This window comes from Gekko japonicus, unplaced genomic scaffold (assembly GCF_001447785.1).
Source record: "Gekko japonicus isolate JY-2015 unplaced genomic scaffold, Gekko_japonicus_V1.1 scaffold96, whole genome shotgun sequence".
NCBI lineage: Eukaryota > Metazoa > Chordata > Lepidosauria > Squamata > Gekkonidae > Gekko > Gekko japonicus.
This window is the reverse complement of record NW_015168048.1, coordinates 975,019-985,205: the sequence shown is the minus strand read 5'-3', so window position 1 is coordinate 985,205 and position 10,187 is coordinate 975,019. Positions and strand designations below refer to the sequence as shown.

General features: G+C 44.7%; 1 protein-coding gene across 1 annotated transcript in view; it reads left to right on the top strand.

Annotated features, from left to right (window-relative positions):
- Window positions 1–10,187, top strand: part of NR3C1 (nuclear receptor subfamily 3 group C member 1) — a 104,480-nt gene that overhangs the window by 67,523 nt on the left and 26,770 nt on the right. Inside the window, exon 6 of the mRNA XM_015414325.1 lies at window positions 143–287. Within this exon, the coding sequence (XP_015269811.1) occupies window positions 143–287 (145 nt within the window). The remainder of the gene's footprint in view (window positions 1–142; window positions 288–10,187) is intronic.

Sequence of the window (10,187 nt, the reverse complement as noted above, 5' to 3'; positions counted from 1 at the left end):
TCTGACCCACAAATGCTTTTGCTTCAGCATATTTTGCTAGTCTCTTGGGAACTGTTTCATTTGAGCTATAAATGTCAAAATACTACTTGGAACCAGTGATGACAGGAAGTGTTCTAGAACCTATACATTTATTTCAAATCAGGTTTCAGAAACTTGCACCTGGACGACCAAATGACCCTTCTGCAGTATTCGTGGATGTTTTTGATGGCTTTTGCTTTAGGATGGAGATCATATAAGCAGTCTAATGGAAGCCTGCTGTGTTTTGCACCAGATTTGATCATTAATGAGTAAGTTGTACTGGAACCTTTTAACTGTGTTTCTAAACCATGATTAAACTTCTGGAAATATTTCCTGCCGTAACATTTTATATTATTCTAACTAGCTACACAGAAATAGTACAAATGTTTAACTTTTAAAATCTGTTTCCTATTTAATAGTTAAAAAATAAATAAACTGTACAGAATTTTATAGAATAGGAGAAATATTTGCCCTTCATTTCTGTTAGGTAATACAGGGTGGGGTGTTTTTTTTACATTTTTACTAAGAGATGTATGAACACAGTTAAATCTACTGAATTTGGAAAAAGCCCTTTAAGTATGAATATGTACCTTACAGCCCTTAGGAGCAAGTATTCCATGTCCTGTTGACATCACTCTCTTTAAAGTGGAGAGAGAGCACAGCAGGTAGGTTGTAAAGATTGGGGGGGGGGATAGGTACACCAGAAAAACTGAGGATTTCAAACAATTCCTGCCCTTCCCCCCCTCTTCCTCCACCCAAGGCTGTGTCTGTATATGGGTGTGCAAAAAAAACCCAAGGTAGTTTTTGGCTTCTGGTATCTTGGATGTGAAAAATCAGTATTCCCAATATTCTAGAATACCAAATCCCAGTATGGTATTCATATTTGGGAGGGTTTCGGGTTTACAAACTTTTTGAGTCCATTATTCCTTATGGTGAAACTTTCCAGGTGGCTGGGGGGGGGGCAGTGGAGCTACTGGTACCTGTCCTTTAAATAACTCCCAAATTTCAAGTAGATTGGACCAAGAGGTGCCCACAGGGTGCTCACAGCCATCCTCCATTATTTCCTATGGGGGGGGGACCTCCAAGCTGCCTTCAGGGCAAAAGCCATGCCTGCTAGCAGCAATCATTTGTCAGATGCCTCCCATGGAAGTACCAACAACAAGCCCAACAGAACCTTTGCAGAACCCAGTAATCCCAGTAGAACCATAAGCCAATGTACCAAGCCAAATACAACCAAAATTAATCCATAGAATCTCTGCAGTGGAAACTCAAGGTGGGGGCACTTTTGCAATCTTGTAGAACCAATTGCAATGTGCAGAAGCCCAGCAGAATCCAGGGCCACTGTGGTAGTGCAAGCCCAACAGAAATAATGTCAAACCAAAGAATCTCTGCAGTACAACCTGAAGTGGGGGGCACTTTTCAAGCCCAACAGAACAAATGTTAATATACACAATGCCCAGGAGACCCCAATGCCACTGTAACAGTGCAAGCTCAACAGTCAAACCCGGAAATCACAACAGAACAAATCCAAGTAAGGGATGGGGGCTTGCAAGCCCAGCAGAACAAATGGCATTGTATACAATGTCCAACAGCACCCAGTGCTACTGTAGGAGTGCAAACTCAACAGAACCAAAGTGATACTATGGCAAAACAAATCCAAGCACATAGCAACACAAATGCAAAGGGCACACAAAACATTTTTTTTAATTTTATTTATTTATGTATTAAATTTGTTAATCACCCAGTCCCTGCAATTCAGAGCTCTGGGTGATGTACATCATTCATAAAAGCATCAAGATAAAACAATTAAAATATTATTAACATATTTCAAACAAGAAGATGGCATATAATAATTGGTTAGGTATGAAAACAATATATACAGATGTGTGCTGGATTCCCACAGAACAATACAACAACAAATGAGACTATATTCAAAAAAGCAGTCTGCTCAAAGTTCAATAAGTCTGTGTTTCTCTTTTAGTCACTGTAATATCACTGGAATTCTTTGATCTTCTTCGTGGTCTCTGTGCATCACATCTCTGGGATATAGTGCGCCTGCGCCGACCCCGATCAGTACAATGGAAAGCAAAAGGAATTTTTGCGCCCGGTCACGTGCCAGGCTCCACTGCGCATGACCAAGGGAGGGGCACGACAATCCCACCAGTTCTCTTCTGACCGCCGTGCTGGTAGGACTCTCTCCGCTTTGGTCGGTAAAACTATACTTTTTTGGGCCCTTTGGCCTCGTCTTATTCAAGTTTAGTTCGTTAGGAAAGTTTTTCAGTTAGATAGTGTTTTCTTGGACTTTATTTCTACCATCCCTTCCCCCGGCCTATAGCCGCGCGGTGGAGTTTCTTTAAATGGTGTTTGGAATGCGGCAGTAAGATCGCCGCCCCCGCCCCCCCCCCATTGGACATTTTCTTTGCCTTTTATGCTGGGGGGGAATCGCACTGAGTTGCCTCTTGCGCCCATTGCTCCAAGTTCTCCAAGCAAACCAGGAAAAATAGGGCTGCTAGACTGCAAGTGGCGCTGATGGAAGCCGCACTCTCTCCAGTGGCGCCATTATCTCAGGAGACATCCAGATATGCATCGATGTCGATGCCAGCGTCGGAAGCAACAATCGCCATATCTTCGACATCAACCTCCATCGATGCCGTAAAATCGGTGCTGAAACACCTCATTCAGGCACAACAGTTCGAAGCCCATACTCCTTCCAGAAGACATAAGGAGGCCAAGGACGTTCGGCTTATCAAGCTTAAGAAGCACAAGAAAGGCTCTTGCGTAGCCGCTTCGCTTGATTCACAAGGTGCACTTCGGTCACTTTCGCTACGCCCCATCCAGTCCCTTGACTCAGACCAGGAGCTGGACTTGACTCAGGTTCCTCGATCACCCGATATCGGGAACCTGCACCGAGATCAAAGGACACATAATGTCGTCCCTTCACCTCCGTTCATCCCTGATGAGCGAGATTGATCTCTGATGCCGATTCCACCCATGACATGGGATCAGCACCAATGGCAACATTTATATGGAGCCTACCCTTTTTCGGGGTCGATGCCATGGCTCCCTCATCCACCCATGGAGTGGGATCGCCAGTCTTCCTCGTCCAGAATTTCTTGGTACCTTGATCCCTACCCACCACTGGAATTCGTTAAACCTTCCCAATCGAGACCGATAACTAAAGGTCCAGGTCTTCACCCGTTGGCACCGAAAACTCCCATAGATCAGTCGGACCTTAGGCCTTCGATGCCGATCTCTAGTCCTTCCCATTCTATTATTTTCCTCTATTACTTTGCATGTTCATTCAGGAAGGCCTCCTTATCTCTCCTTGCTGTTCTCTGGAAATCTGCATTAAGTTGGGTAAATCTTTCCTTTTCGCCTTTGCCTTTCGCTTTCCTTCTTTCCTCTGCTATTTGTAAAGCCTCATCAGACAGCCACTTTGCGTTCTTGCATTTCTTTTTCTTTGGGATGGTGGTGATTGCTGCCTCCTGTACAATGTCACGAACCTCCGTCCATAGTTCTTCAGGCACTCTATCTATCAAATCTAGACCCTTGAATCTCTTCTTCACCTCTACTGTATATTCATCAGGGATGTGATCTAGGTCAAACCTGAATGGCCTAGTGGTTTTCCAATTTTCTTCAGTTTAAGTCTGAATTTTGCAATGAGTAGCTCATGATCTGAGCCACAGTCAGCTCCAGGTCTTGTTTTTACTGACTGGACAGAGCTTCTCCATCTTTGACTGCAAATTATATAGGTGTTGCCCATCTGGTGATGTCCATATGTAGAGTCGCCTCTTAGGTTGTTGGAAAAGGGTGTTCGCTATGACCAGTGTGTTCTCTTGACAAAACTCTGTTAACCTTTGCCCTGCTTCATTTTGCTTTCCAAGGCCAAACTTGTCTGTTATTCCGGTTACCTTTTGACTTCCTACTTTAGCATTCCAGTCCCCTATGATGATGAGGACATCATTTTTTGGTGTTAGTTCTATAAGGTGTTGTAGGTCTTCATAGAACCGGTCCACTTCAGCCTCTTCTGCATCAGTGGTTGGGGCATAGACTTGGATTACTGTGATGTTGAATGGTTTGCCTTGGAATCGGACCGAAATCATTCTGTCATTTTTGAGATTGTATCCCAGTACTGCCTTTTGCACTCTCTTGTTGACTATAAAGGCCACACCATTTTTTCTACGAGATTCCTGGCCACAGTAGTAGATATAATGGTCTTCTGAGTTAAATTCGCCCATTCCTGTCCACTTAAGTTCACTGATTCCTAAGATATCGATGTTAAGTCTTGCCATCTCATTTTTGACCACGTCAAGCTTACCTTGATTCATAGATCTTACATTCCAGGTTCCTATGCAGTATTGTTCTTTGCAGCATCGGACTTTCCTTTCACCATCAGACACATCCACAACTGAGCGTCCTTTCGGCTTTGGCCCAGCCGCTTCACTCTTTCTGGGGTTACTTGTACTTGCCCTCTGCTCTTCCTCAGTAGCATATTGGACACCTTCCGACCTGAGGGGCTCATCTTCCGGCGTCATATCTTTTAGCCTTTTGATACTGTCCATGGGGTTTTCTTGGGTGGCCCTCCACGGCATAGCCCACAGCCTCATCAAACCACGCAAGCCCCCTCGCCACGACAAGGCAGTGATCCATGAGGGGGAACTATCAGGATAACAGCCAATAATACTTGTTCAATATCAGTTGCATTAAGTGTATATTGCATGTTTATTTACATTAACTGGAAGCTTGGTTGTTCCAATGAAGAATGGATGGGAAGAAATGGAAACAAAGGGAATCCACACACGACCAGAACCAGCCGGAACGCGTGGGCAGTAGAGGCAAGGGTTGGGGGTAGCAAGTGGGACTGATTCTCTCCTTTTATCGGGGGTCCAAGAGGTGGGTGGTGCCAACCTCTTGACCCACCTACCTGTTAGTCCGTCCCAAAAACAATCCTATTGGTTGCAGGAAGGGAGGGGAGGTTACCTAGGAGGGATGGCCAATATTGTAACCTAAAACCTTACTCGACAGGTGTGAAATCCAGGCGTCAGGATGCTTCCTTGTATGCTGATGAAGTTGGCCAGTTCCTTTGATAATCAAATGTCCATCTGGCAGGAAATTCCAGCTCAGGAACAAAGCAGTTGATGGGGGATACATGACCATAAGCAGCTTTGCCATGGGGGCTGTTTCTTCGTAGAGTTGTTGTTTCATTGCTCACAATAATGGAGGTTTGTGCTTCTTCACCAGGCTGGGCAACTGTGTAGCTGAAACCTTATTTACATGTAAGGTATGTGCAGGCACCCTCTATGTGTGTCATCACAACAGGTGACCTAAAGTGTACAGCTCTCTGAGCCCGTGTGTGTGTGCACAGTCCATGTGTAGCAATAAGTAGTTCATAAAACAAATATCAGGCTTGTTCTCTGATATTGGTCTAGGTACTCTGACCCCATTTTTTACATCTGTGAATCCTTTTGTCGTAATAAGAGGATTTAATGTCCCTGCCACTCCTGAATAAGCTGCTTCCTTCAGATGCCCTCTGCATTGTGTGTTTAGCATAATACATGATGATAAGTCTAGTACTGTTGGGTAGCTGATATTGTAGCACAGAATCTAATAACACTGGTAGAATTTCTGTGGCCCTGAATGATGGAACACAGTCAGAAAATTCCTTGAAACAGTAATTAACCATCAAGTATGTCTTAACAATGTATTACTTCTATATTTCAATCTTGTGTGAAAGTTATTTGCTTCCTGTAAGTTCTGAATTGATGGACTTAATGCTAAAATGCAAGCCAAGTTAAATCATAATATTTCTAACGGCAATAAATATTTTCCACAGGAACAAAATATTGTGAGGATGGGGTTTATTCTTTTCTATCCCCCGGGTGCATCTTGAGAATTGTAGTGCCCAGAACATAGAATAATTAATGACAGACATTTTGGGAACTGCAATTCCTAGGCTGCACTGGGATGGGGGAGAGGAGGTATCTGGTGCTTTCTGGGAATGTAGCTCTCATTTAACGGCGGAAGACAGGAAGGCCTGGCGTGATCTGGTCCATGGGGTCGCGAAGAGTCGGACTCGACTGTGCGACTGAACAAAGTTCTCATTTGAGAAACAGGAGGACATGCTGTTAGGCTTGGATACTTCTTTTCTGCCCTAGAGGCAGGAAGTGGGTAGCCTTTTCTGCCTCTCAGAGAGGAAGGGATTTAGTTCTTTTTCTGCCTCTTCTGTGAGAGCTTGGATTTTCAGAGAGCTTTGGGGTTTTTCTCTGCAGAGCTGTCAGCTTGCTGGCCTATTATCCCTCTTTTCCTTGTGTGCCTCCTCTCCTTGTCTCTTGCCTTTATGTGTCAAATTTGTGAATTGTCAAAAATTCAAAATAGACACCTTCAAAATTTGTGAATTGTCATAAATTCAAAATAGACACCATTGCAGAGGCTCTCCAACCAGGAGACTTGGTATCTGTAGACCTGTTGGAAGCATACGTGCATGTACCAGTCTTCCTGCTCAGGGCCATGCCTTGAACCATGTTTATCATTTTTCTTATAGCAAGACTCAGGACAAGGGGTATTCATTTGCATCCTTAAGCTCCTCATGAACAGAGTATTCTGGAATATCCAGACCACTGTTGAGTGCCTCTCTAGTGAATCTTCATCTGGGTGCCATTATTGATTTTTAAACTACGGGAAGCTGTCAATACCCCTAAACAAAGCTAAGAAATGAATAGATGCTGTAAGATTGTTCCAGTCAATCAAAATAGCGGATCTTCCTTATCAACAAATTATAACTGTCAAGAAACTTTTGAAATTATTGCTGGATCAGCAACTGATGCACAATCTCCATTGGTGGGACATCAGATCACAGCTGACAGATCTGCAGATCACCATGGACACAAGCTTGATGGGCTGCAGAACCCATTGTCTATTGGGTCATATTCAGGGCACTTGGTCTGCATCTGAGGCAATGCCTAATGTCTAGAACTCAGAGCCATTCACCATACAATGAGGCACTTCCACCACAGCTTTCCTCTTCTAAATACCTGAATCCAAACAGACAACATGAAGACCAAGGCCCATGTAAACCAGGAGAGGGGGACACCAAGTCAAGGAACCTGCAGCAAGAAGGAGCAATTCTCTTTACTTGGGCAGAATAATACCTCATGCCCCTCAAAGCAGAGCACATGTCAGCAAGTTTCCAGTGTCAAGGCCAGCTGAGTCAGACAGAGCCAGCTGGGCCCAAGGGAGTGGTCAGTTTGCAAGTATTTATTCCAGAAGTTGACACAATGGTTCTGTCACCCTTGTGTGGACTTGATTGCCTCTTGGGAGAACACCAAGGTGACATACTTTTCTCATTATCAGGGTGACCTAGCAGAGCAAACAGATGCCATGACTACTCCATAGCTGGAAAGACTTCTGGACGCCTTTCCCCAATTCCACTGTTATCCAGAGTGATAAGCAAACTCAAACAGGAGGAGACAAAGTGTATATGCATAGCTCCTTATTGGCCCTGGAGGCTGTAGTTAACAGACCTAATAAATCTCTCAGTTCAACCTCTGTGGACTCTCCTGGTCTGCCTCAGCAAGTCATTCCAATCTGGGCTGGTTTTGTCTGATCACATGGAGATTGAGCAGTGGAAGGATTTTCAGACCAATCTACATAGACCATGCTGGCCAGCCATAAAGTGTCTGCATCGAGGATTTACAACTGTACCTTGAAAGCCTACGTAAGAAAAGCAGAAGGAGCACCATCAACTGGGTACTGTTAGTCTTTCCCAGTTACTGCTTTTTCTTGCAAAATGGACTGTTGCAGGGACTCGGAGCAAATACCCTTTGTGGATAGCTATCTACAGAAACTTAGTTGGTTTCTCTCTGGCAAGAAGTCTTTTGGTAAAATATTTTTGCTCATTTCTAACACACTGCTTTTCGTCCTGGAGTCTGCACATAGTCCTTCAGCCACTGATTTGGCCTCCATTTGAACCACTTCAGGATGTTTCGCTGAAATATGTTATTCTTAACATCCTATTCCTTGTAGCAGTGATATCAGTACAGCCCTTTCCATCATCAGTGAGTTACGTGTCTTCCACAAAGATATGGTGGTTCTTCACCTCATCCCGTCCTTTATGCCCAAGTTGAGCTCACCCTTTCACAGATCTCCCTTCTTTCTGCCTGAAACGTGCACATCCCAAAGAAAAGAACTGGCACACTCTGGGCTTGAACATGGTTTCCACCAGAATATTGCCCTGTGATTAGGGCCTAGAAGCGTATCAGGGTTGCCACTTTCTGGAAAGTCAGGGAAATGGAAATTGGTCAGGGAAAGTCAGGGAAGTTGGTCTGAAGTCGGGGAAATTGTGATTAAAATATATTCAAGCAGTGGTTTTTTGACCTGCTGTTCTGGAGCAGAGAAGTAGCAGAATACAAGTAAAACTTAATGATGCCCTTTCCTAGCTCCACCTTTTTCTCAGCTCCACCCCCAGCAACCAGCCTAATGTGTTTGTTGAGCTCTGTCCCCGCATGATTTCCAAGGTTTGCTTGTAGCATTTGCAAAGCAAGGCTAGTTTAAACGTTTAGCAATATACAAACTTTAACTATCTAACTGTTTTCATCCCTTCCTGCTAGTATTGCATTTAACTTACATATAAAAAAAGCATGTTTTGGGGTCATGGTTGTGTATGGAATGGACGTTTTGTCTCCTGCTAAAACCAGCACAACGTTGCAAACGAGTTTTGCTGCTGTTGGATCTCACAGACAACTAGCACTTTCTACTCTGCACCAGACAAAGTAAATTTTGCAAATGTGATTGCTTGTTCCTGCTGGAGTTTACAGAGTACCACTTCTCTTATCCTCTTTCCTGACTTCTCCCATGCATAAAGGTTGCAAATGAGGTTTGTCTGCTTCTCTAGATTACAGAAACTCCACCTCCTTTCTTGGTGCTGATCTGCTCATTACACTTTCTGAAACCAGAAAGTGATAGTGAAACTTTCCCAGCTTTGGAAAGTTCCTACTTGCCAGAAAACAAATCTGCTAACATCTTGGTATCAGGCAGGTGGTTCTGTGTATGGCTGTATCTGAAACCACATTTTGAAGAAGGCTTCTAAGAGGACAGTTTTTAATATGCAGTGGCTGGATTTCAAACTTCATCTTGGCTTCATTCCATGGCTATCACCAGTTGCTGGAGACAAATGCAAAGGTTATTGTAAAGTGTGCTACAAAACCTTTGAACTAAGTAAAATGGGAATTAGAGCTGTGGAGTCTCATGCACAAAGACCATTACATCAGAAGAATCTGAAAATTAAATCAAGTCAAAAGTCCATCGCAATATGTTTAGTTTCAAAGCCAAGTACAAGTTCAGATAGTAAAACCAGAGAGGGTGAAGAGACAGCCCGCTCAAAAACTGGAAAACATGATCAGAGTGATGAAAATGGCAAAGAATTACCGTATTTTTCGCTCCATAAGACGCACCTGACCATAAGACGCACCTAGTTTTTAGAGGAGGAAAACAGGGGAAAAAATATTCTGAACCCTGGGGTTGTCATTCCAGTTCCTGAACACTTCTGGCCCTGTCATTCCAGTTCCTGAAAACTCCTGCTCCACCCTGGGGTTGTCATTCCACTCCGTGACCCTGTCATTCCAGTTCCTGAAAACTGGCACACCCTGGGGCTGTCATTCCACTCCGTGGCCCTTTCATTCCAGTTCCTGAGTACTACTGGCACACCCTGGGCTGTCATTCCACTCCGTGGCCCTGTCATTCCAGTTCCTGTACACTTCTGGCACACCCTGGGGCTGTCATTCCTCTCCGTGGCCCTGTCATTCCAGTTCCTGAACACTCCTGGCACACCCTGGGGCTGTCATTCCACTGTTGGCCCTGTCATTCCAGTTCCTGAAAATAACTGGCACACCCTGAGGCTGTCATTCCATTCCGTGGCCTGTCATCCCAGTGCCTGAACACTGCTGCTCCACCCTGGGGCTGTCATTCCACTCTGTAGCCCTGCCATTCCAGTGCCTGAGCACTACTGCTCCACCCTGGGGCTGTCATTCCACTCCGTGGCCCTGTCATTCCAGTGCCTCAGCACTCCTGCTCCACCCTGGGGCCGTCATTCCACTCCGTGGCCTGTCAACCCAGTGCCTGAACACTGCTGCTCCATCCTGGGGCTGTCATTCCACTCCGTGGCCCTGTCATTC